General features: G+C 40.0%; 2 protein-coding genes across 8 annotated transcripts in view; one reads left to right on the top strand and one right to left on the bottom strand.

The window, feature by feature from the left end:
* Nucleotides 1–1,356, bottom strand: part of LOC111873257 (diphthine--ammonia ligase) — a 35,802-nt gene extending 34,446 nt beyond the window's left edge. For 3 of the 5 annotated variants that reach the window (XM_023867813.2, XM_023867811.2, XM_023867815.2), the window contains exons 1-3: nucleotides 1,270–1,354; nucleotides 835–1,034; nucleotides 519–703 (exon numbers count right to left, since the gene is read on the bottom strand). In XM_023867813.2, coding sequence (XP_023723581.1) covers nucleotides 519–703; nucleotides 835–949 — 300 coding nt within the window. In that variant the 5' untranslated portion in view covers nucleotides 950–1,034; nucleotides 1,270–1,354. Of the gene's footprint in view, nucleotides 1–518; nucleotides 704–834; nucleotides 1,035–1,239 lie in introns of all 5 variants that reach the window. The other 2 variants (XM_023867812.2, XM_033755026.1) reach the window with 2 other exon arrangements.
* Nucleotides 1,357–4,284: 2,928 nt separating this feature from the next.
* The window catches only part of LOC111873261 (REST corepressor), a 54,821-nt gene continuing 31,211 nt past the window's right edge, over nucleotides 4,285–27,894 (top strand). For 2 of the 3 annotated variants that reach the window (XM_023867821.2, XM_023867824.2), the window contains exons 1-7: nucleotides 4,285–4,370; nucleotides 5,111–5,415; nucleotides 6,303–6,365; nucleotides 12,726–12,800; nucleotides 18,268–18,482; nucleotides 18,836–19,009; nucleotides 23,111–23,194. In XM_023867821.2, the coding sequence (XP_023723589.1) occupies nucleotides 5,310–5,415; nucleotides 6,303–6,365; nucleotides 12,726–12,800; nucleotides 18,268–18,482; nucleotides 18,836–19,009; nucleotides 23,111–23,194 (717 nt within the window). In that variant the 5' untranslated portion in view covers nucleotides 4,285–4,370; nucleotides 5,111–5,309. The remainder of the gene's footprint in view (nucleotides 4,371–5,110; nucleotides 5,416–6,302; nucleotides 6,366–12,725; nucleotides 12,801–18,267; nucleotides 18,483–18,835; nucleotides 19,010–23,110; nucleotides 23,195–27,894) is intronic. The other variant, XM_023867822.2, reaches the window with a different exon arrangement.

The raw sequence follows: 27,894 nt of genomic DNA on the forward strand, positions 1-27,894 counted from the left end.
GTCGCCACTGGGCTGAGCTGGCTGCTATGGAAGCAGTCGCTACCAGTACCCTTCAGGCAAGCTGCCCGCTCTAAGTGCAGTGAACAATATGGTTACAGATTCAAGTGGTTGTCCAAGCAACATTGACATCCCACAGAAATATTCCTGCTGAAGTATTCTAGTAAAAAAATACCTGTACACAAACACAGAAAAATGCGCACACACAAACTAAACATCCATGCCCTGAGTGGGATTCGAACCCACAATCCCGGTTTCCAAGCAAGTGAAGACAGTACATGCCAAAGGCACATATTACTAACCAAAATTCGGCATATGCTATCATTCATCCCCAACTCAGCCAAACCAAACAACACTACATTTCACACAGTACATTACCAGTAGACCAACCGAATACTTCCTACTAATATCGTTACAGGAGAATTACAGTAAGCCTGACACAAAACATCTTCAGTATATGACATGAGATACACACACTTGAAAATCCTTCTGTCATAACAAATTTAGAATAAATGCCTTACTTTAACTGTCTTGAGCAGCTGAAATAAATCCTCCACTTCATCTTCTGGTGTAGGAGTGTAAACTTGTTCTTGAAGTAAAGCAACGCCTTGGGTTGGCTGTTGAAATAATGGCAAACCCATTGCTTCTGCATACAGCTCAATCCCTTGATGGCCCACTGTCTGGTACATGTAGCTGTCTAATTCATCTGCTTATAATAAAAGATTGGACAAACTTTCTTAACATAACAATTATTAACTTACGAATAAAGTCCATTTATTGTTTTGCAAAAATCATTTCTGTATGACTTATGTACTGAAGTAGCATTGAAAAACATGCCTTTATTTTCTGGTCGGAGATTTGCCAAGGCTACAATTTCATGGCCAGCAGCAACACACTGGACCATGTTGTAACAACTATCTTTTCCACCACTAATGAGTGCAACTACTCTCATTCTCCTAGATTTGGGTCACAGTAGCAAGAATGAAAGCTGCAAGGCTCTGTGACCTACTACTCTATATTCTTTTAGTTGTCATCATCTGCGAAAATAAATCACTTGTCTTCAATTGTTAACATACACAAATTCCGTAATGTAATGCACTACAAAGGTACTTGACGCTGCTTGGGCATATGAGCCCATTAACATTTTGTTTTGTACGGAACACGATTTATGCCACCATGAGACATTAGCTGCAAAAGCAAGAATATACTGAAAGGGCCGAGATAACTAATATTCAAACATACTGTTATACATAATAAGTGAAAGTCTATTACTTTCTACTCCTATTTCACTCCAATACCCACGCAAATTTTATGGAGCACTACCGTCCTCTCCGACGACTAATAGATTACTGACGCCACCGCCATCTGTAATTGAAATACGAAACACAATTTTCTTCTATTTTCCATATAGTTTCCATATTCTCAAATTTACTGCGTAACCACATGCATATTGCTTTCCTCTAAAATATTTATAGTTCAAAGTCGATGGTTGTTCATACACTATATGCGTACGTATTATGAAGTCTACATAGAATTAAGACATATAGAGAGACATTCTTGCATTCTATCGCATTCCTAACGCCGTAGGAAACGTCATATTACGTCATTATTGTTACGTTATATTGGAATGTGTTCTGTTGGAAGAGTCGCTTGGACTGTAGAGTACAGAGTAACATCTTACGTCACTATGCGTCTCGAATTTGAAAATTCTCCCGGGAATGCATAATTGTACTCTATATCTGCTACAGAAAAGTTTTATCACAGCACGGAATTAGAATAGCTAAATGAAGATGAGAATACTACCTTAGGTGCCTACCATCACTGACACTACTGTCACGTGTTTATGATAGTGACTAATAATGATGGGTTCTGGATTGGATGACTGGCTGCATTAACACCTTCTTTACATTCACTCTTACTCACAATCAATTTGCAATAACGCACAGTACGTCTTCAGCTCAATTCTGATCTGACCTGTGCGTATCTGAACCACGACTGACTTGAACGACGATTGTCTTATCATCTGGTCTGTCTTCTACTGTCGTCTCTTGGCTTCTGTCTTCTAATATGGCTGACTTGATTCAGAGTTACCTTACGAATGAATTAGTTCTTGGGTCTCATTTATAAATTAACTCCTGTTTATTTAACGAGTTGTCACGTGTTTTACGAATGAATTACGAGTGAATGCATTCCTGAGTCTGAATCTGAGTCTGTTACGACCGACGGTCAGTCGGTCTGCCTGTCTTGGAATAAAGCACCCATCTGGGTCTTACGACAAGATTTTTATTACTGTCGGACAGTTGCGGGTTTGTTGATGCGGGGCGCTCTCTCTGACGAGAGGACGGGTCTGTGGCTTACATATGCTGCTGACCCTCGCCAGCGCAGTTATTCTCAGGTCCGAGTACCGTGGGCTCGTGACCATATTTAACTCTCTCAGGTTCTTGACTTCCCGTTCCGTCGCCTCCTACGATTCGAAGGGTTACGGTGGAGTTAATCGGCCCCCATTTCCACACGGGATTAACGCGATTCCATCTGCACAGCCGCGGTAACCCAGGAAAATGTTTGTTGCTTGTTCGTTTAAACGGAAAAGTTTCTGGAATATTTGTTTACATTACACGGAAACGTTTTTTGTGCTGAGTTGGTCTCTAGGAATCCAACTCCATAGAAACGTGTGTTAATTTCGCAGCAACGCTCTGGTTTCGATGGACACGTTTATTTAACACTCAGCGATAGTTTGTGTTCAAGAATCGTATCTTCGCGGCAATATGTTTGCCAATTCGTTTCCCAGAAGCGCCTATATATCACAATATCGAACAGTAGTAAGAATAATGGATTATTTAACGACGGTATGTAAACCATAAGACTGGTTCTGTACCCCCCCCCCNCTATCCAGTCGGTATCGGGGGTTCTTTCCCCGGGTATAAAGCGGCAGGGGTGTGGAGCATACCACGTATTTCAAAGTGGTGCCGAGGTCAAGAATACCTGGATCTATACATTCACTCCCCATATATCTTTTTGGCATAATGTTTGATCAGTTAAGTACAGGGACAACTTTACCTATTCAAGTAAATCATAGCCAGCCAATGCTAGTACACTCATCAAAGAAAATTGGTACGGAAGGTTTTTCTTCGAGTACTTCAGTTTCTCCTGCCAATCTTCATTCCACCAACTGCTCCACATTTGTTAAATGACCAAGTAAAGGGAGAAAGAAAACTAATCATCGATTGCCTTAGAACTAAATTACTGTATAGAGTGACAAAGCAATTCTCTGCAGTGATATTATGACATATACCCACGTTGATAGCCAACAGGTAGAAGACGAAATTATACATTACAAATATGAGAACTTCAGATTCTACATTGGGGCTCCTTAATTTTTGCCATTATTCTCTATGTTTAAATATATATGTATATAATTTTACTAGGCCGGTCACGGTAGCCGAGCGGTCTAAGGCATGCACTGTCTTCGCTCGCTCGGAAGCCAGGATCGTGGGTTCGAATCCACTCAGGGCATTGATGTTTGTGTGAGTTTTTCTGTGTTTGTGTACAGGTAGAGGTCTTGCGACTAGCTGATCACCCGCCCAAGGAGTCCTACCGGATATCTAATTTCTAGTAAATCGAAGTGAACGAACAGTTTCATGGAGGTAGGCCTAGGCCCAAATGAGGGCTGTAGCGCCAATGAAAAAAAATACTAGAAATACACTATTTGAAGACATTTTGCTTCCAATACGTATCTTAGACTTAAATGCGTTTCAAACGACCTTTTTTTCCACCCAGTTCGCAATGAAGGTTCTATAGTACATTCACTGGTGGTTTCAGCCTGACATAACCAGTACACTTGTATTCTTCCCCTCAATCTTTCACTGGTTTGTTTCCTAACTCGTATCAATTCCTTCCACCTAAAAATAGTAGTGCAGTTAGTTTCGAATAAACATGTGACTGCTATGACGTAATTACATCTCTAACTATCGGCCAAATGTTTTCAGCTTTTTAGCACGGAAGTATTATAATATAAAAAATTAACTCTCAACTTACAGTATTAAGAAATTCAATCGTTCTCAGATATCAGATAGATTCTTTCCAAGTCGTCTTAACTAGAATCACATCTCTGTTGAAAGTTTCCTCACCAATGTCTATGATTGTTATTTACACATTATCGACCAAATCATCAGGTCGTATACACTTTCTTCCTTCCTCTTCGACTGCTCGACTTATAGCCCCCTGCTATTTCTTTGCCGTGGCTTTTGACAGTGTCCAATGGCCGGAAATGTTATGTAACGTGGAGGCTTTGCATGTAGACTCTCATTTCCTATACTGACATGCCGGACATGACAGTTGGCGAAAGCTCGTTTTTGGAAGAGACTATCAGTAAGGTGAGAAGTTTCTTTAGATTTACTATGAAATTACGAATCCATTCTTTTTATTCAGTACAGGCAAGTGTATTGTAGTGTCGCTGTATTTACACAAATATATCGTCATCATGTTACTTGAAAACGTACAAATATTATTTATGCAACTAAAACGTAGATACTTGTTTTTTAATTCCACAATTTTAGATTTTAAATGATCCTGCAATTAACTTATGAGGGCGATCGACTAACACGTGCATTTGTTTATGACTTGATTGCCTTATAGTTAGCGTTCCGAAACATGAGTCTAAACGAATGATTACGTTAAAATTTATAGATTATCTAAGTGAAGTGTACAAAGGTTGTTAAAGGTGCCAGTTATAAAAGCAAAGTTATAACATTTAATTTTGGCCATTGAGTAATTAAATATACCAGCAGAGCATCCTCTATACAGCCCTCTATCTATGGTTCTACAGCCCTTTGTTGGACCTTGATAGTTCTTTCAGTTTCTTAGTCCTATACACAGTCGGTAGGAATCCTTGGACGGGGGATCAGCCCGTAGCAAGGCCGCTACCTACAGGCGCAACAGCACAGACACAGAATAAACGCACATGGACATCCATTCCTTGAGTGGGATTCGAACCCACGATCCCAGCGTTCGGGCGAGCGAAGACTATTCATGGTCCTCTGTACAACCACTCCCCATCTATATCTTCATGGCTTAGTGCCTAATTTGCTAAGTACAGGGACAATTTTACATTTAGCGTACCAGAAGATCATCACTACGAATATAAGCAGCACCAAGAGAAAACAGCCTTGTACGCTATACGGTGCTATGAAGGAGAGAAATTATCAGAGTTTAGCAGTGCTTCAAGTTGCTGTATGACTGGAAGGAAGAATTTTATTGCTGGCATTTTTAGAATAAACTGTTTCAATAAAATTTAATATAGTGGCTAATCAGCTATGGTTCTAGCGGAAAGAAATTCAGATAATGTTAGAAATGGTCGGAGATCTAGAGGACCAAGCCCAAATGGTCATGCATCCGATTCTAGTAGCGAAGAGGAAGGTGGTAAGTATAATATTTCAAAATAGCGAAACGTACGTATTTTGGCATGTTCCGTTAACAGTGGTGAAAACGAGTGTACCCGACTTACGGCTGTCGTATATGTTTGTTTCTTCTATAGTGTATAGCGTATTACACGCTTTCAGGCTTGTAAATGTGGAAAAATTTAATTTAATTGATCTGTATAATTTATCGTACATATTTCATATAAGTGATTAAACAACACGTATTAACTGCTTATTATAATAAAATACATTCATTGACGAAATATTGATTGAATTCAGTATCATTTGTCGAAATTACCGTGAAAAAATATGGGCAAAGGCATTTTTCCAGTTCATGGTATCCCCTAAAGGTACAAGTCATTAAGTGTGAACTGTGGTGAAAATTTTAGTTTTTGTAAGGCATAAAATATTGTGCAATTAACATAAATATGTATTCTATGGGTTTCTGTTGAAATTTTACTTTTTTTTTTTTTCAATTCTTTTTGCAGAACCAACCACTACTTTGTTGAACCCAACGCCGGAATTATATATTTAAAGATTCTGTATTCATTGCTTTTGTAATAAAACTGCTTAAAGGTAGAACGTTAAGATGAGAAATTTGACCTCTGAAATGTTTCAATAGCAGAATTTTCACTTTCTTTGTGTGTTGATTGTGAGTGTCACATGTGTTCTTTCAGCCAGTATGCATACTGGCAATCATGATTTTAGGGAGGGAAAAAGTGCTCGGTGTAATTATAGGTTCTCTTCTTCAGTGTAACATTACCTTTGTTCTTTTAGCCTCCATCTTCTACTTATTTATTTTTTGCCTTTCCCATTTTTGACGTACAGTCATAATACAGAACATTAGTAAAGTTCCCTGCCTAGTATATGGATTTCACATTGTTCCAGAAGAAAAGATAAGAGTTGGAAGGGACTATCAAGCTGTTGTGCCAGAGCTGATACCGTTGTCAGGTATGTATTATATTATAGCTCACTGTGTAAATGATACATCTTGTTGGCATTGTCATAAGACACGGTTGTCATCTTGTGATGTAATTATGCAGGGTGATGGAGGGACATTAGTAGGTTGTTGAGATGCTGAAAATGAAAATAAAGTGTTAGATTTGTCATCCTTGTTGAGTTATGGGTTTACATCACTTTGTAGAAGAATTAAATAATTGTACATCAATATATGCATTCAATTATGCATTACTTTTAATTAACAATGAATGAAAAGCAAAGATTCTGAAGTTGTGACTCCTTTTAGTTTGGATTTTAAGTGTCCTTAGGCTGTGGATGGAGGAAATGGCCTCCAAATATTGGAGGGTAGTGTCAGTTGTGGATTGATGGCAAGGTCTTATGCTTCAGCTTGAGGATTGGACGTGGGGCTAAAAACTCACATAAAAATCAGCATGTTACACGGGGCCTTGGACTTGGATGGATTATTTGGAGCACCATAAGGAACAAAAAATGAACATGAGACATTGAACTTGGAGAAATGGGAATCTCCATTGAAAACAGAATTAGCAAAGTACAAGATAGTGAGTGTACAGAAGATCGGATGGGACAAGGCTGGTACTGAACCATAGTCAATTATATAAACGGGAATGCTAAACATCACTTAAGAGACTGACTTTTTCATACATAAGGGAACTGTATCAGCAGTTAAGAAAGTAGAATTTATGACAGTATGTCTTATACAGTACCAATAGGTGACGCATAACGTGGCTTTTGTGAGGAACTAGAGCATTTGTTTGACTAGTTTCATGGCAGGTACCTGTATATTTTTTTAGAACACTATGCTTCCAACATGAGTAGGTAAGATATTTTCAAACCGAAAATTTTGGAATGAGAGTTTACATGAAATTGGTAATGGTTAATGGTGTTGGAGTAGTAAACTTTGCCATATAAAAAATGTAATTGTCAAGAGTACAGTGCTCCCACATTACAACATTCATAAATTAACTTGGATATCTCTTGATCAAAAGACAAACAAATTTATCACATTCTGATAGAAAGGCGTTCACATTCAACTATACTTCATGGCTGACCTTTGAAGGGAACTGACTGTGACACTAGTAATTAAGAAAAAGAACAGTAAAAATTGTGTAAGAAAGGTTAGGTGAGGCTGTCCCTGAAACAGGCTGTGAAGGCCAATAGGGTTGTGAGACATCGAGGTTCTCACATTTTCTCTAGACATTTGTCTCACAGAGGCCTGTGAGGTTGTCAGCCTTATGTGCCAGCTGCCCCCCAAGCAAGATTCTTGGTACTCACTTCTGTCAGAGGCTGCGTTGACCCCACGGCCATAGTGAGGTTCAAAGGATTAGGTAAATTGAAAAAATCCACCTCATTGGGACTTGAATTTCCTTCCAGCTTGTAATATAGTACCTCAACCAAGCTACCGCATGCCTCTTAAAGAATCGTGTAGAAGCATAAATGATCTTAAGAAAGTTTACCAAACTAGAACTTAACTGTTAAAGGATGAGCGTGGTGTGCCGATTCCCACAATGTTTTGAATAGGTAGAAGAATTACTTCTGTCAGCTATTGAATAAATTTGGAGTTAACTTTGGTAGCCAGGCAGAAATACCAAAGCTGTGTGATTAGCATTTGAGCCTCATCCTTTTGAGTCTGAGACTGCTATTGAGAAGCTGAGAAGATATAAATGGCCAGGTGTTGGTAAAATTTTTTGCAGAATTAGTTCAAGCTGGAGGTGAAATGTTGCATTCAGAGACCCACGAACTCATAAATTGTGTAGGATTTGAGGTTCTCAATGCGGTGGTTATGAAGAGGTCTGTCTTCTGGGATGTAATGCTGCATAGTCCGGACTACATGGCATTATATCCCATCAGATTGTACCCTTCATAAATTATATGTGGAATGGGAGAGACATACCTCAGAAGTGGAAGGAGCCTATTGTACCTGTTTACAAGAAAGGTTATAAAACTGTAGTAATTGATGAAGGATATAATTATTATCACTCCTAGCCTTCTTTGTGCAACTTCATAGATATATTAATATTCACACTTCAGTGTCTTTGTCTCTCTTCTCATTATGCAACACTACTTCTATCAAGGTTAACACCTTAAGTAGATGAAATAATTGGGGATCCTCTGTAAGGATTTTGATGTAACAGATCAACTGCTGATCATATTTTTTTTTTTTTTTGCATTTGTCATTTACTAGAAAGAAAATTGAAGTAGAATAGGACAGTATTTCAGCTATTATAGACTTCAGGAATGCCCTCGATTCAATTAGGAGGGAAGTAGTACAGCATTTTCATTGTGTTTGAAATACTACATGCACAGCCCATCGCATCATCCTTGACTTGATCATTTCAAATATACATTACAAAGAGTACAAGTTATGAAGCTCCTCGTTATTCAGTTTTCTCCAGCCCCTATTATTTCACCCCTCTTTGGTTCACATGTTCTTCTCAGCACCCTGTTATTGTACACCCTCAGTCTGTGTTCTTCCCTTAATGGCATAGACCAAGTGTCACACCCATACAATGCTACAGGCAAAATTATCGGAAGAACTAGACATAGATGCCAGAATAATGTTAAATAGGAGGGTGTCGAATGGATTAATCTGGCTAGGATAGGGATCATTGGTGAGCTCTTGTGAACGTGATAATGAACAAAGAGTGCAGTCTTCTGTGTTGTGAATGCATGTAGTGCAGTAGAAGTCCACTGAGGCAGGATGGACCATGCTGTGTGGTGTTACAACCCAGAAGATATTGCTTTTCATAGTTACCACTGTGAGAATCCTACCCAGTGTGATAATGAACCTTCTGGATTCATAAACCCCAAGGTTGGCCCCTAATGTCTGTTGCAGTTAGCAGGATGTGATTGATCATGTTGTCACTCGCGATCTTGTATTTCATAGCATAAACTTTTCTTTGATACATTGCCATAAATGAATATCAAGTAGATTGAGATCAGGAGAACGAGGAGGTCAGGTGATTGAAACTCATGGCAAGTTCACATACTTAGAAAGTGGTCGTTCAGCCAGTTACACACTTGGGGGGTGAACAGTGGGCAGTAGCGCCATCATGCCAAAGTTGCATGGAAAACAGCATACTTTATTCCTCTGAGATCATTTGATGTCATGTAAATATGGTCCAGTTATGTAATCATCTACAATTCCACATCAGACATTGATGCTAGATCTTTCTTGAAATGAAGAGCATGGAGAAGTGTGAAGATTCTGCATTGTCCTTTCATGTAGGTTGTGAAAAGTGGTTGTGTTACTCCTTATGACTGTTGCCTCGTCAGCCCACAACAAATGGTACAAAAAGCCAGGTTTGTCTACAGTTTTATGTAGAGGCCATTGGCAGAACTGAGGCAAAAATTATTTCCCCCTTTGTATGTGTTGTACATGAAAAGGATGTAGCTACTCATTCAGCGTATTCCTACCAGCAGTATGAGAGAGACAGTATAGTTGAATCTGTAATATGGAACACATTGTCTTCATTCTGCACATTGCATGTGGCCACTATGTGCTGGTGGAATGATTTGCACTTTTCCTGCAAATTGTGGTATAATGTTGCAAACATGCCTGTTTGGTTTCTTCTGCCCTGTATACCGACATTAGTAATCCCTCTGTACTGTGCTAGCATTTATGTCTCAGAAGCTTTACGTGAAATTCATATTCTGCATTAGTAAACTATGCCATTAAAAGTAAAGTGAGCCATAAGCAAATGCAGTCTGAGTTCTGTCTTGTGACTTGTCAAAAGCTTCACCACATGAACATGTAAAAAGCAAGAAGTTCGGGGAGGAACTAATCGCTTCCTTTCCTTTGATAAGGCATGGACAGCATAGAAGATGATGGATCCAACAGTTGTTGCATGTGTATTTCTTGCTGTGGGAACGTATTTACTGAACTGTTGTGTGGCAACATTAAGGGGGATAGACATATAGAAAGTAGGCTAACAGTGTAGGAACTGGTGGAGGCAGTATTTTTTCTTCAGCCTGAACCAAATTATTATAGGGAGGACAACTCTGCTCAGGAGTCAGGGGTGGATACACATTCACACAGCAAGGTGATTTCATATGCCTTCTATTATTTTTAGCTTGCTTACCTTATTTTAAAAAACATAAATGAAGGCTTGTGAGATCACCTTGCTGTCTGTGTATCTGTATATCCCACCTGCCAATTTTTTTCAACGTCTGTAGTCCTAAGTCACTCCATATGTATTCAAGAATCCGTTCTGTTTTTGCACACCGAACTGTTATTCATTCATTGCTGTGCTCGGCTGTGTTCTTCCACAAGCTCATCGATATCATTGTTATCCACCTCCAGCCCCATGATCTTGGTCAAAGACACAGTCTCGTTGACTACAGGCTCCACAGGTACTATCTCAAACCCCTCAAAGTCATATTCGACAACGCTCTCCGGCCAAAGCTTCCAAGTAGAAGTGAGGGTTCTCTTGGTAACCCTTTCCCACACCTTTTCGATTATCTTGAGGCAGGCAATGATGTGGAAGTGATATTTCCAAAACTCTCTGAGAGTGAGATTGGTCCTGTCAGTCACCTCAAAACAACGCTCAAAGAGTGCTTTAGGGTACAGCTTCTTAAAGTTAGAAATAACCTGCTGGTCCATAGGCTGGAGTAATGGAGTGGTGTTGGGAGGCAGAAACTGGATCTTGAAGAATTTAAATTCTTCAAGGAGGTCATCTTGTAGGTCTGGAGGATGGGCAGGAGTGTTGTCCATAACAAACAAGACATGGAGTGGCAGATTCATCTCAAGAAAATATTTTTTCACAGAAGGACCATACACTTCATTGATCCAATCAGTAAAAAGGTCACGTGTCACCCAAGCCTTGTTGTTGGACCTCCACATCACATTTAGCCTACTCTTCTGGACTTTACACTTCTAATGGTAAGCAAGCAGCAGTTTAATTTTCATATCGCTGCTTGCATTGGCACAAAATAGCAGTGTGAGACGGTCTTTCATTGGCTTATGGTCGGGCAGTGCATTATCCTCTGCTGTTATATAGGTTCACTTCAGCATCTTTTTCCAGAAGAGACCCTTCTCGTCACAATTAGAAACCTGTTGCGGCAGGTAACCCTCAGAATCTACGAGCTTCTTGAAGTCGCTGATGAAGTTCTCCGCTGCTTTTGTGTCGGAACTTGCTGCTTCTCCATGCCTTACAATGCTGTGGATGCCGGTTCTTCTCTTAAACTTCTCGAACCACCCACGGCTTCCCTTAAATGCTTCTTCTTCGGCCGTTGATGATCCTGGCGCCTTCTTAACGAGGTCGGCGAAAATCACTTTCACCTTCTCACAAATGATGTTCTCGTTAATAGTGTCGCCTTGCAATTGCTTTTCGTTTATCCATATGAGGAGCAACCTTTCAACATCATCGAGAATACGTAACCGTTGTGTAGATATTCTTGTCACTCCCTTTGTAGCATCTATCTCCTTAATCTTGTCCTTGAGGATAGTGCAAATTGTTGATTTGGACCAATTATATGTGCGTGCTAGATCAGGAACGCTCACACCTCGTTCTCGCTTTTCAATGATTTTACGTTTCATTTCTACGGTTATTTTTATTCTCTTATGGCTGTCTTTTTGCGGCTTCTTCTTTGGGGACATTTTTGCAAGGGTTAAACTTTGCACAAAAAACAAATAATATGTCTGAACACAAGTTTGGAAAAGTGTGCGATCACAAGCGACACTAAGATGCTAGCGAAACGAGTGCTAAACACAGACTGATGTAGCAAGCGCACAATCCGGGACTTCCCCTCTCGTCACTCGTTATGCAAAACGTCGCTCATTAAGCGAGTCATTTTTTTACAATTTGTTTTGCTCGTTATGCGAATTACTCATTAAGCGAGGTTCCACTGTATTCAGAAGATGCTTGGTTCAAATCTCAGTCAGAACATTGGTTGACCTGGTAGTTTTTCTCACTTCTTCCAGAAAATGCTAGGATGGCCATGACTACTTCCTTGCAAATCCTTTTGAGTTCATCAGTTATCAGTCTGCTATCTGAAACTATATAGTCAGTATTCAGACAGCATTGTTAAATAATCCATAGAAAGGAAAAGATAGAAAATTAAAGAAACCCCAGACACAGAACACCCAAACGTTAACCAACAGTGAAACTATCAGTGATGATAGTTTCAGAGAGTTGTTGGTTGTGGGTAGTGATCATCTTTCCTGTTTATAACTTACCTGTAAGTTCTGTATGTTCCTGAACTTGTATAATTTTAAATGCATGTTTGGTGTGCTGAAGACGATGTGTTTGTAAGAATAATTGTTACCACTCTCCCATAACAGAGTCTAGGATACATGATGCAAATGTTCATAAAATTGTATTTTTGTACCAGAACGTCGTCCTGATCAGTGTGGAGAGCGGGCTCTTTTGGTTTGGTCACCAACAGCTGAAATACCAGACTATAAATGTGAGTAAAAGCTAGTATTATTTGGTGTGTTTAGTGTAAATGTGTGTGTGTGTGTGTGAACATACATGAGTCAAGAGAAGGCAGATTTCCTTGAGCCACAGATTACAGTTATGTTTCTTACTGGTTGCAGTTGTATTTTGTTCGCGTATTTTGCTTTTGTTTGTTTAAAATAAATTTTGAGGAGCACCAGGAAGTTAATATCACTGGTACCGGAGGCACTTTTTATTTGGATAAAGAGGTTGGCGTGTGAAGCTTGGCTACACAACTTCCGTCATGTACTGAAGTAATGTTGTGGATCTTAGTGCCATTCCACCATACATTTTTAATGAGTGATGTTTAAACATAGGGACAGCTTTACTGTTACCTGTCTCATAGCATCCTAACTACTTGACCAGTTCAGTTGAAAGTCTGTATGGTAGACGTGTGTTAAATTTTAAGTCATTTATATTTTGATTACAAACTAGGATAATTCAGTCAGTACAGTGACGGGCTGGACAGCCAGGGTTGAATTCCCAGCAAGGGCTTTTCTCTTCTCCAGTGTCCAGACCAGCTCTTGGCCCAACCACCCTGCTATCCGGTAGTTACTGGGGCTCTTTCTTGGTGGGTAATGTGGCTGGACCATGAAGCTGACCACTCACGCACATCTGGTGCTCATCTAGCCATAGCTGCATTCCCCAATACATCTTCATTGTGTGATGCTTAATTAACTAACCACAGGGACAGCTTTACCTTTTACCATTATTTTGGTTAGGTACTGGTTCTGTTTGAGGGCCAGGGTCAATCTAAATTAACTTTTTTCTTATGTATCTTGTATGTCTTTTGACAGATTTTTCATGAGACTTGGTAAACAACACTTCTTTGATACAAATACATTAAAAAGTATCGGTGCACATGCACTGTACATGTATTTCAGATTGCAGCAAACATATAAGCTAAGGACCATGTAACCCCTAGTCTTTTTACATCAAGAAAACATACAAGGTGTGCCAGAAACACTCGACAGTTTTTTAAATGAAATAACTTCTCAAAGCAAGGTGAAACAATTTCTTAACACATAGATACATTTCTATTTCCATTGAGATTTTTTAGGATTTTTATTTGAATATGATACCTTCGCTGTGACTGCCTTGTTGTTCACCACACCTGCAGTTGAGACAGCATGGATGCTGTAACATATTGTAGGATTTCATTAGGAATTCCTTGAATTCACTCTTGAATTTGCTGTTTAAAGTCATCAATATTGGCAGGACATGTTTCATACACCTTGCTTTTGACATATCCCCAAATAAATTAACCTGATGCCAAAAGATCAGGCAAGCAGCTGGGTCAGTTGGTGCTCCAGAAACAAGAAATGAGTCTTCCTGGAAACATCTCCCTCAGAACTGCGAAGGAAAACCATGCTGAGTGAGCACTTGCTCCATCATGTTGAAACCACAGTGCATTAAGCTGACGATTTAATTTGTTTTGCAGTAATGTTTCCAGCATGGCCATGTACTGTTCCGCATTGATACAGTTGTCCCTCCTCATCCTCAAAGAAATAGGGACCAATAATGCCTCTAGAAGAAATAGCACACCACACTTTCACTTTCGCACTATGCAAGAGCATTGGTGAAGTTCACATGGGTTATTTGCAGCCCAAAACTGACAGTTTATTTATTCACATAACCTGATATTTGGAAGTTGGGTCTCATCTGACATCAATAATTAGTTCACATTATTGCAGCTGTTCACAAGTTCAGGAATTGATTATAAAATTGAAGTTGGTTTACCTTTTCGTGTTCACTGAGTTCCTGGGCAGCTCGAACTTTGCAAGGCTGTTAATGCAAATCTTGGTGCAGAATTTTCTGAACGCTACTGCCCTTTAAGCCAAGTGCGAGAGCTTGCCAACAACCTGACTGGTGGGGACTGCAACGTGGCTTCTCTTACTCGCACCACATTGTTAGGTGTGCACATTGAACGCGGATGTTCTGAGGTTCACTGACCTTCACTGATCCTTCTCGATGCCATTTAAGTACCCCAAATAGTACAGTATTGAGACAGTAGTCAGAAACCTGCTTTATAGTTTTAGTCAACTCTGTTTTAATAAACAGTTCCACAGCCACATTGTGATGTTGCAGTAACCAGTACTCCATCTCATCACAACTCCAAAGAGCACGCTACATGACGAATATTAGTATTGAAATGTTGCATAGCGGAAAAGATAGTAATTGCATTTAAAAATCTGTTGGGGTATTTCGGACACACCCTGTACAGTAGTGAAGTTGCGCCTGCTTTTGGCATGACCCTTGTACTATGTGTTCTTACAAACATGTATAGTAGCAGCTGCTGTATGTGCAGGTAATTTAAAATTTTTGGATTCGCTTAAAATCATCTATCCGTATGTTTTTTAATTATTTGTGTATACTTTAATTTTTTAGTCGGTTCAATATTGCGACATGATTACATGCTCCATTGTGTGGTGACAGCTGGGTAAACATGTTTTCATGACAGTGAATACACGCAACAATAGAGGAGATTGCTGGATTGGGTGTATCCTGTGCTTTCTGCACTGAGGTTACAGAATGAGGCTGTCAGCCTAGTCACAGTTACTCACAGTGAGTGAATGGCCAGTTGAGGGCTAGTTGTGAGACATTAGCCAACCGGCAATGACATAAGCATGTGAGCAGAAGAATGTCCATTGTTGAGATCTGTAACTGAACAATGGCTAGTGAAGACTATAACACTGAGACAACATTGTATGTCAGTGATTTGTTGACATGTGTAGATTGGCGATAGTGTTATAAGTACCTGTAAAAAAAGTAAAGGTATCCCTGTAACAGGCTGTGGAGGCCTATAGGGTTGGGAGATGTTGAGGGTCCCACATTTTCTAGAAATTGGCTCACAGATGGCGGTGAGGTNAAATGTGTAGATCGGCAATAGCATTATAAGTACTTATAGTTACAAGTTATATGAGTCCAGACTGAGACAGCATGTATGTCAGTGATTTGTTGACAAATGTGTAGATCGGCAATAGGGCGGTGATGTCACCTCTATGCGCCGGCCACCCTTTACCCTCAGTAGTATTCCTGGTACTCATTTCTGTTAGAGGCTGAGTCGACCCCAGGGCCATAGTGCGGCTGGAGGAATTAGGTAAATTGAAAAAAATCCACCTCATCAGGATTCAATCCCATAACTTTCTGGATTGTACTCGTAGCATAGTGCCTCAACCAACTACGCTACTGCGTGCCCCATAAGTACCTGTAGCTACGAGTTATAGGAGTTCAATAAATCCAGTTACCAATCCAAACCCCATGTATAGTCACTAAGGTAAAAAAAAGGTAAAGTTGGTCCTGTTCCTGGCTGTTTAAGCATTACGTCATGAAGACATGGGTGAGTGGATGTATTAATTCACGTAATCTTGACCTCGGTACTAGTTGGAGGCCGCTTTACTCTCGGGGAAAGAGCTCCAGGTACCCATTGGATAGGAGGACTGAGTGGGCCCCAGAAGCTGGTCTGGATGATGTGAAGAGGACAGAAATGTTGTTCCTACCATGATGTGAACTCTTGACTCCTTGGCCATCCAGCCCATAGCCAGTTGCTATACCAAGTGCACTTTTGTGGCTCTTTGTCTAGTTGCTAACATTAGACAACTGCTATGAGGTTTTAGCTATGATATAGTGTGATCCTGTCAAGGAAAGCAACCAAATCTGAAGGAAGAATGGGAGTATTAAGCATGTATATTATCATCTGTGGGCTGTCCATGTTTCTGCTTTTACGACAGTGTGGAAGAAAAGCTGTCATTTGAATTGAGGAGTAAATTTGTGTAGTTTTCAGTTGAGATGGAAACACATTATTTGTGATAGCACAGCAGTCATTTATTGCTCAAGCATAGACCCCACTGTGCACGGTTTTTTGCTACATGTGGCACAGACTGTCCTTATTTTGTAACTGCTGAAGTACCTTCCTCTGCCTTCAAGCATATCTCGCAGTATGCAAAGAAGTTTTGTGATGCATTCTGTCTTGAAACACTTAGTGATGTTATTTTTTTGTGCAGAGCTTCAGCAGGCAAGGATTATATTGCTGGAAATAGCTGTAAGTTTTCTGTTATCTACCATGAATGGGGATTGAAGTTTGCTGGTCACATGAATCTGTCAGTTGCATGAAAGCTCTTGCAGAAACTCTGCACAAAGTCTGAACACCATGTCCGATGTAAGGAATTCTGATGATAGTGTTTAATAGTGTGAATTACTAATATACATGTAAATACAAACCACTCTGTCCAATGTGACATATAAGTTTTTACTACGTTAAAACTTATCTCCCTTACGTAGTAAAAACTTATATGTCACATTGGACGGAGTGGTTTGCATTTATAATTGTTAATGTGATGGACCAGAATGAAACAAATCAAAAGTGAATTACTAAGTTTTTGTACTTTGTCTGTTGTCTGGTACTCAAAAGAATTTGTTCTTTGGAGAGTACTGGGTAATGGACAAAGTCCAAATACTTGGTAATTCCAAGAGAAAACAACGTGTTTTTGCATTGCTTCCTTCATTGGAGTCCTAGGTGGCATAATGGAGTAATGGTTGAAACATTCCTGATATTCTGTAACATGATTACAGAATTGAACTAATGCTTACTGTAATGGCAGCTGTGTCAGAGGTGACAGCAGGTAGTGCTATGGAGAAAACTGCTGCATGATGCACATGAAAGTTTGCTTTTTGAATAACTTGCTGAGAATGGTATGTTTTCATTGAAATTTTTGCCAGTTGAGAATTTTGATGCTTTGACACTGGAAAACTGGGAGTTCACCATACCTTATTGCAAGAGATTAAGAGTTCATGCCTTATGACAAAGAGCTATGAGTAAGCAGAACCTTCATTCAGTGCCACATTGGTTGGAGTATGCTGACTACGCAGATGGCTCATTGTCATATTTACAAGTTACACTGTGATCACAGACAAGACATTTGCAACATTCAGCATTCCCACATTTCCTTTTTGTTTTAACTCATATGAGAAGTAATAGTTCTGTGTTATCCATGCCTCCTCTTGAGTGGCAGTTGTATGCTTTCCACTGCTGCAACCCAGGTTTGATCCCAGATCAGATCATGGTGGATTTGTATTGTATAAAGGACTGGTGTTTGTTTTATCTAAGTACTTTGGTTTCCCCTGCACAATTCTTATGCCATCAGCTCCTTATTCTTTAATCACCCTGTCGTCTGACATTGTATAGTCTCAGTACTGACAGTATGGTGTAGGACCAACAAAAATTTTATATCAGCAATGGATAAACATCAAGATCTATGAAATATGTAAAATTGCAAAGAATACGTTTGGAAAACAGTATGAACTTGGTTTGGAATACACATTTTTTGTCTTTTTTTTCCTTGTTTTGATTAAAGCATTTGATTATGGATTGTGATGCGGGAGGTGCACATTTAATAATTCCTCTTTGCTGTAGTGATTTGAAATTATCTTTGTTCCAGTGGATGAATATATATCACTTGCGAAAGAGAAGTATGGTTACAATGGAGAACAGGCTCTTGGGATGCTGTTCTGGCATAAACATGATCTCGAACGGGCAATATTGGATCTTGCCAACTTCACACCTTTTCCGGATGAATGGACAGTTGAGGATAAAGTATTATTTGAACAAGCTTTTCAGTTTCATGGGAAGAGCTTTCATAGGATTAGGCAAATGGTAAGAAGTACATTTTGTTTTTGTGTATAGTTGTGTATTTTCATATAGTGTTTCAATTCATAATTCTTTCAAGGATTAATCTTAAGGACTGAAAGACAGTTATAGTCATTGGATGAATGTGTAAATCATATGAAGCCTGTACTGGAGATTGGTTAACAGTGAACAACGTTCTGAGTTATTGTGTGCAATCATTTTTATTTTCTTAATTTGATTGTTCTGTAAGATATCCAGACTTTGTTCCCAAAATTTAGTATTTTATGCACACAGATACATAGTGTTGAGAACCAAGGGTTTGTTGTTTTCATTTCTTTAGTTCTTTACTGTTCACTAGTCTGAGTATTCATATATTTCAGCTGCCAGACAAATCTATAGCAAGCCTAGTGAAGTACTACTACTCATGGAAGAAAACGCGGAGTCGAACAAGTTTGATGGACCGACAAGCAAGGAAATTGGCTGTTCATCGTGAAGAAGGCAGTGAAGTAGGATCAGAATTAGGTTCAAACACTGACTCGGATTCTGATGAGAAGGTTCTTACTTTTTTTGTTACTGACTTTGATATTAAGTTAATATTGGCTTCTATTATTTATTTTGGTGTTAATTATGTGTCATATTTTAGCGCACATTACTGAGCATTTGTCTAAGGAATAGGCAAATTCTTGTTCCACAAACAGGTCTTCTTAAAATTAACTATACTGGAACACAGAATTTGCTTATTTATTGCAGCAGTCATATGAATGAATGTGTGGCGTAACACATTTTTAATAAAGTTCATGAACAGTGAAAACAGTAACAGGACATATTATAGTCTTCTGGGTTATGGCACTTTGTAGTTCTGGAGAAGCACACTGTTTCCATATTCAGGATAGAAGATTGAAGTGTGTAGTATGCAGTGTATGTCCCCCAAATATTTTTACTCCCCTATAAGACTACAGAGTGTCGTACCCAGACTACAGTATGATTGTTCACCACCATGATGACCCTAAACATAATAACAGGATACTTTGACTTCTTCTAGGGGGGCAAGCGGGAGCGTAGGTGGTTGAGGGGCTATGCTACAAGCAGGAAGGTCACAAGTTCAAGTCCCGATGAGGTCATTGGATTTCTTTCAATTGACCTAATCCTTCCAGCCACACTATGGCCCTGGCGTCGACTCAGCCTCTAACAGAAATGAGCACCAGGAATTAATTAAATAATTTTCCTGGGGGGTAAAGCGGCTGACAACCTTATTGCCATCATTGAGCTGATTGTTTAGATAATGTGGTACCCTCAACATCTCAGAACCCAGTGGGCCTTTATGGCCCGGTACAGGGATAGCTTTACTTTTTTTTTTTCTTTTTTACTTTTTACTTTAATCTCTTCACTGCAAGAAAGGAACAGTTATTCTTATTAATTATTGATACCCTGTTTTTTCTGCCTGTTGAGAAGTTTTGTAAATGCCAAATATATCTCTTCTCCATTGAATTGTATTTGCCTATCAGTGAAACAATGGAGGATATATGGTGTCTTTCCACAGATGTGCTCCAGTTTTAGCAGTGGTGTGTCAGAGCTTGGTAGTAGTAAAGAATGTGCTGCCTTGGTGGAAACATAATGAAATTGCAGATATCAGTTGGCATACTCAGTAGAACGGTGTGTTTTTAGTGAAAGGATTTTTACCAGATTACTAGTGTTTTCATGATTTATTGTGAGTTCTGATGAAATTTGAGTGCAGGAAAGCACCAAGTATGTCTGCAATAAACAGATTGGATAGCAAGTTTCAAATGACTGGGACCGATTTTAATAAGGAAGAAGTCTGTCAGAATGCTAGAAAACATACACATTGTCAAGCTGGTGTTGAAGCGGGGTCCCAGGAAGTTTATGAAAATGTCTTTCTCATCTACTCAGCTTAGAAGCATCGTCAGCATCCAAGATAATTTGAGAATATGTGAAGCTGATTCCATACAAAATTAAAATCCAGCCAGCCCTTCATGAGGCCAATAAAGCTAGGAAAGTTGTCATCTCTGGTGTCTAAAATGTTTTTGGATGACAGTGTGGTGTGTTCTTTCAGCAAATGGTGTTGTGAGAACAATTGTTTTCCATGATACTGTGACTGCTGGTTATTATCTAAATGCCTTTCAAGAAAATTTCTTACATTTCTTCAAGTTGATGTGTGTGAATTTTGGAGAAACATTTTTTAACAGGATGAGTCTTGGCCACACTGCAGTGTTGTATGTCCTCAGTGCTCATTCTTGTTTCTTACATAGTTGGTATAGTGACTGGCTATGGGCTAGATATCCGAAGAGTTGGAGTTTGAGTCCTGGTAGGGTCAAGAATTTTCTTCACTTCGTCCAGACTGGCTCTGGGGTCCACTGAACCTCCTGTCCAGTGCGTACCGGGGGCTTTTTCCCCAGGGGTAAAGCGGCTGGTGTGTGAAGCTGACCACTCACCTCCGGCTAGTGTTAAGATCAAGAAAATGTGGATCTGTACATCCACTCCCCCATATGCCTTCTTGTAGTAGTGCATAATTAGTTAAGCACAGGGACAAGTTTACTATTACTGGGCTTTTCAAAAGACACAGTTTACAAAACCAGTCTGCATAGTCAACTGAAACAATAAATTTCAGCAGAAGTAATTAGCATCAGTGAAGAAACTTCAGCTGCAGTTGTGCAGAATTTCTGATGCCAGCTGCAGATGGTCATGGGTGCCAGTGATGCACCAGTGTGATTGTCATTCCCCCCCCGAGACTACTGAACTCAGAGACACCAAATACAGTGAAGTTTGCTATGTAGTTAGGTAATTATATGAAATTAAAACAGCAGTGTCTTTTTAGAAAGTTCCTGTGTATTTATGTGGTCTGTGGCAACCAGACCAAACAGGATGGAAGGAAGGATGAAAAGTGGCAGGATGGGAGAATTTTACAGAGCTAATTATCATTGATTTAATAATTGTTCATAGATGTTATTCGATCAATATAAAGCTTTCACATAATGCATTTAAATTAGTATTCAGAAGATACTTGTTATATTGCAAATAGCAAGGGATGCTAAGAGTCCTGTGTACTCTTTTCCAGCGTTACATTGTAAGAGGGTTAGAGAGAAGATAGTAGTAGTGATACTTGTATAAATGCACAAATGGGCACAAATGCACAAACTTTGTGTTTCAAATGTGCCTGGAGATGCAGAAATGTGTTTAGAATTATTGAAAACAGTGAATTACTTATACATTACAAACACCTTTATTGTGGAAGGCAGCCATAAGGATTCCCCTTCTTAGTGTTTATGTTATGACTAACATTGAAATTTCAAGAGGAAATTCATTAAAAGAACTTTGTTGAGGAAAATAACCACAATAGTTTGAAAGCCCTGAAAGTACAGTACAGTCATACTGATACTAAATGTGAAAGAATAATAATATATTCTTATGCTTTCTCTTTCTTGTTTTTCCTTTTGTGTTTCTGCAGTCCTTTATCAATATTTTTCTTTCTGTTAGACGTTACTGGTTCCACTGTTTCATGTGCAACACATTTTTCCGTAACACTTATTAAAGGTTATTCACTTTAAAAGTTGTAGCTTTTTAACATTTGAAAGTTATTTGATGTGCAGAACTTTTAAAGTGAGAATAACCTTTGTAAGTTTTATAGAAAGACATGTTGCACGTGAGATGGTGGAGCCAGTAACATTTGATACTAAGTGCTGTGTAGCAGGATGCAGCAAAATAATATTTTCTTTCTGTCTTCATCAGTTGTGTATTCTTCATTCATTCTTTCCCTCCCCCTCCCCATTTCAGTTCAGTTTATCAGTACTCTTCTTTTATCTCAGTTCGTATTTTGTCTGTACAGAAAAATTTGAACTGCAATTTGAAGAACAGCTTTTTTTTCCATGATGGTTACTTACATGTAACATTTCTAACATCTGTAAGTGGGACCCTACATACATCATTACTGTGACCTAAGAGCAGGTTTTATGACCATGATTACATACTCGATATGATCTCAGTGCTTTCCTTATGGTTAGAAGAATATGGAAAGAAGTAGACTTGGGCTTGAATCCACGCATGTAACAGCAAAATTAATAGTTTTCTCAGGATTATCTGTCCAAGAGGTGCATTTTTTGCATTTACAACTTTTATGATTTGCTGTTTAGGACAATCAGTAGAAAGGAGGGTTTGTTGTTGGGTTATTGTGTGTATTGCAGCTTTACAGTGAGAAAATATGACTTGCACATGGGTAATGCTGAAGAAAAATATGTTCATTCGCATGTACGTAGATAGATATCTGCATTGCTGTGGTTTCAGATTAGCTGTTGAATGCACTGTTCTCTAGCATTCAAACACATTTCATAATTAAATTCTAAGTGGATCTCACAGTGATATGTTACGCATGGAGTAACTGAGTATCAGGAATTTGTTCCTTGTCTAGGAATGACTTGACACCTGTTGAGGAGATCACTTCTTGTTACTTTACAAGTATATTCTTGGTTCTGGTATATGTTTTTGTTGATGTGTTAGTTTTATCCTTTTGTGCTGAGACAGTTGCACAAGGATGGCAAGGAGTGAGAAAACAAAGTTAGAATAACAAGGAATTTATATTCATAGATAATATTAGTGATTAAATAGCGTCCATTTATTCTGTGTCATTTGAATGTTCTTTTCAGAAATGGACAATACACCGAGGCATTCGTCGTAAGAGTGGTTCACCTCCAAGAACAACTCAGAATAGTGATGAATCTGGTAGTCAGGTAAGCGATGACAGTTAAAATCTTCATTTGTCATATGTATATAAGTTGTGGGTGTGTATGAGCATGAGTGGGTTTATGACTGAATATATATTAGTGAGTGAGTGAGTGAGTGAGTGTTGATGCCCTGATTAAGGAAGAAATATTTCTGTTTTCTATATCTTATCATAAGCTCTTGATGCTCTGTATAGTGACAAGCTATGTACTGGGTATCTGAAGTTTTGATTCTTGGCGAGGGCATTGAGAGTTGTCCCTTGACCACCTTGATGGCAATGGCACTAGGGCTTGATGTCAACAGTTAAGATATTAATTGCTTATATTAAAAATTTGTCCTGTCCTCCTATTTGGTAGGTACCAGGGGCCCTTTTTCTGAAAGGGAAAAGCAGCAGTGCATTCTGTCAGTTGCATATGAGTGACGCTTTACCCTCATACCCCTTCATGTTCATTCACAGTGTCGTTCTTAAGGACAAGCATAGCTTTGCCGGTTCCATGTTTTTATCTTCTTTCACATGGCTCAGTTTTGGAGTGGGAAGGATGAAAGGGTAAGGTTACAATATGAACTTGTTAAACTTCATCATGTTATTGCAATATTGTAACAACACTTAGATGTGGACCAGGAGGCTGAGTGCTGCAATCTTTAGTGTATGTTCTTCTTCTAAAGAAAGTACATATATAACATCACCATGCTGTCATTCTGTTTGCCCCTTCCCTTTTCACTTTGAACCAGTTGACCAGTTTTCATGAAACATGATACTGATTGTTATCCCAGGCTCCTACTTTCAGTTGCCTACAGTTGATAGAAAGAATGTGTCAGACACATGAACCTGCGAAGTGAGAAGCATTAATGACACTTAATATTGGATCCTGAAATAATGTATGATAATGAGTTTTTGAAAAATGTGCAGCTTCTGTGTTTGGCAGAATGTGAAACAAAATGGCAGCTGCTTGAAGTCTCTGTTCAGCTTTTGGTTGGAGTGTGATAACTTGTGAACCATTGGAACTACATGTGTGAAATGGGCATGGAGATACTGCTATTGCTGCTGTTTCAGTTGATGATAACTCACTTTAGTTGTTCTGAGTATTTGCCAACGGCAGAACTGTAACAGGCAAGCACTGTAGGGGAGCAAATAAATACAAAACTAAAAATTAAAATGAAACAAAATAATGAGCTACAAGTAAGATTCAAGTAAATAAGATCAAGGAAGGAAAAAGTTTTCTAATTTTTGAACAATTAAAAACTGAATTATACATCTGAGGAGACTCAGACTAATTAAATTAATTGTAAACACAAACTTAGTTTTTTGTGTATTTTCCATTTTGTTACAATTTTCATGGTAAGGCTGTTCCAGTTGATGAGTAATAATTCAGCTGTAATCAAATTTAGGCAACATATAAACTGTTAGGCTCTAGAGGAAAGGAAAATTGCACATAATGAAGCCACCTGATCTAGCAACTTTAGTGCATGAGAATACAGGGTCTGTCTGGAAAGTAATGCAATTTGTTTTTTCCTGCCGCTTCTCCTGGTTGCAGTGCATTTGGACCGGTTGGGAAAGGGGTGGGGGGGGGCTCTTAAGCTTCACAACGCTTCCAAGCTCAGTCTGCTCTGTGCTTTGGGAGCGTCAGGATCGCTGTTTCCATGAACCTCCTGTTAGTGCCTGTGTCACGACGCGCAATGGAGAAAACTATCGAACAATGTTACGCGATCAGGTTCTGTGCTAAACTGAACAAAAGCCTCGCCAACACCCACCAAATGATTCAGGAAGCCTATGGGGACTCTGAAGTCTCCAGGTGGTTGAAGTTGTTTAAAAATGGCTGGGAAGAGGTGGAGGATGACCCCCGCTCTGGACGGCCGTCAACCAGCAAAAGTGACAAATATGTGTCTCGTGTTCGTGATCTTTTAAATACCGATTGTCAAATGAGTGTTCGGATGATAGCAGAGACTCTCAGTATTCGGAATACCACTGTGCATGGCATCGTTACTGAGGATTTGCACATGTGGAAAGTGTGTGCCAAGTTGGTCCCCAAGTTGTTGACTGATGACCACAAGAACAACTGAGTGACCATCACGAGTGAACTTTTGGAACGTGTGCAAAACAAACCTGATTTTTTGGACAGTGTCATTACCGGCAACGAAACACAGGCCTTCGAGTACGACCCAGAGATGAAGCGCTGAAGTTCCGAATGGCACACCTTGGAGTCCCCTTGTCCCAAGAAGGCAAGAATGAGCAAATCGAAAGTGAAAACCATGCTCATTGTCTTCTTCGATGCCAAGGGTGTGGTCCACAAAGAATTTGTACCCCAAGGGCAGACTGTCAACGCTATCTACTATGTGGAAGTGCTCGACAGATTAAGAAACAGGGTCGTCCGCACTCGAAAGGAGATCACTGCTACTTGGCTGCTGCACCATGACAACGCTCCCAGCCACACCGCTTTGCGTGTCTGGGAGTTTCTGGCCAAGCACAGCTTGGCAACGTTGCCCCAGCCCTCCTACAGTCCTGACCTGGCTCTGGCAGACTTCTTTTTGTTCCCGAGGATCAAGACCACCCTGAAAGGAACCCATTTTGGAACCATTGAAGCGATCCAAACCACCATGACAAAGGCTCTAAATGAGGTCCCCGTCGTCGCCTTCCAGGATGTGTACCGTGCATGGAAAAGTCGCTGGAAAAAGTGTGTGGATGCCCAAGGGGTGTACTTTGAAGAATGTTAAACGTTTGTAACGATATCTTGAATGAATTTTTTTTACAAACTTAATTGCATAACTTTCCGGACAAACCCCATATACCGTATTTACGCATGTATAGGCCGCACATTTTTTGCCAAAAATTCAAGAGGAAAACTGGGGTGCGGCTTATATTCAAAATATTCGAAATCACACTTCATTTAAAAAAAATTACGTTCATAATTAGTAATACAGGGTGTAATACTCCTGAAATAATATTCCAAGAAAATTATTTTTTCTATAATTTCTGTCTGAAAATTGTGCTGCGGCCTATACACGCACGCGGCCTATACATGCGTAAATACGGTATGCAGTCAACATGACATTGAAAATACTGTTTATTCTTTACGTTACACAGAGACCTTTTACACCCTCTTCAGATGCAGTTAAAACATCACCGATATAGTAATTAAAATAAGTGCTGTTGGTTTTACAAAGAGAAATTATGTTGGTCTTAGGGACGTTGTGAGTTTCATATAATTTTCAGTACACCACTTTGCCTCAGATCAGTATCATGTTGCAGTTATTTACACTACTCTGCACACTATACCACAAAGGACTCTGGAGCATCAGCAATAATAGAAAATTGGAATGCTGAATTTTGGCGCATACATCATTTATAAAAATATTGAACAAATAAGGTGGTAGTTTGTGGCACGTCAAGAAAGAATGGAAGCCGAGATTGAAGTGGCCTGATGCGAATTCTGACCACAGTTGAAAGAATTTGAGGCTGGGGCCGAGTGTGGAAGAGGAATAGGGACTGGTGCAGGCATGGCGATGCCACCTAAATTTAACGAGACTACATCATGGGCTGTGTTCCGGCCTCTGTTCGAGACTGGAGCAGAGCACAACTACTGGAAGTGCCAGGAGATATCCATATACTTCTTCACCACCTTGCAGGGCAGAGCCACGAACTTGCTACATGGAGTCCTGAAAGGAGTGATCTATGAAGAAATCCACGAGGCCCTGGAAGACCACTTCAGGGACCAGCCCCTGGCTGCTACATATCGCAGTCATCTAAAATCGAGGACCCAGGGTGCCAGAGGATCCTTGCAGGAACTTGCCACAGCTGTCAAGCAGCTGGTCCACAGCACCTGTTTCACATTACCAGAGGACCACATAGCAAGCAAGGCAATCACAGACTGGGTAGAAGGCCCCACCATGAGAATACAGCTGCTGCTGGGAGGAGAGAGAAAGGTGAAGGAGGCTCTCAGGCAGGCCTTTGAGTTGTAGGCTGTGCTCCTATCAGCCTGTCCCAAAAATAATGAGTGCCAGGACATTCTGGGTGAGCCGATTGCCCCCCAACCAGGCGAGGAGACCAATCATGATCAGTGTGCTGGAGTTGGGAGCCAGGCCACCTTTAGAAGGGAGGCAGAAAATGACGACTGGTGGGAGAAACAAGAGCAGCCTCCAAGAGACATGGGAACAAGCAAGAAGGTACGAATGGCAACTGAGAAAAAGACAGGTGGATAGGAGGGATGGCCAGCCATCATGAAATTAGTGGTTGCCAGCGGATAAGGGAGAACAGTGGCATACACGTTAAGGCCCTCCCACCATGTGCTGTCATCACGGGAAGGGCTGACCCTAACCCTGAATTGCAAGAGTTGGAAGAACTCACTGAGTACAGTGACACCTATGCTAATTTTGTTTTTTTTAATTCGCACAGTGGAGGGCGGAGTCCATTTGGGTCCACTTGGCACGGTGGCCACTGATTGGCCTATTGTACCTGCCCCGGGTGATTTGGTGGAATGAAGATTGGCAGGGAAAACCCAAGTACTCGGAGGAAACCTACCTCAGCGCCACTTTGTCCACCACACCACTTGACCAGACCTGGGTTTGAACCTGGGCTGCCGCGGTGGGAAGCCAGCGACTAACTACTTTAGCTATGGCACGGCCGACACCTATGCAATGAAGATCAGTGACCACAGAAGGACTGACAGACTGTAGCACTGTATAAATATGGGCAGGCCCGACTGATCTGCCC

Source organism: Cryptotermes secundus, unplaced genomic scaffold (assembly GCF_002891405.2).
Source record: "Cryptotermes secundus unplaced genomic scaffold, Csec_1.0 scaffold110, whole genome shotgun sequence".
In the NCBI taxonomy this organism is placed as follows: Eukaryota; Metazoa; Arthropoda; class Insecta; order Blattodea; family Kalotermitidae; genus Cryptotermes; species Cryptotermes secundus.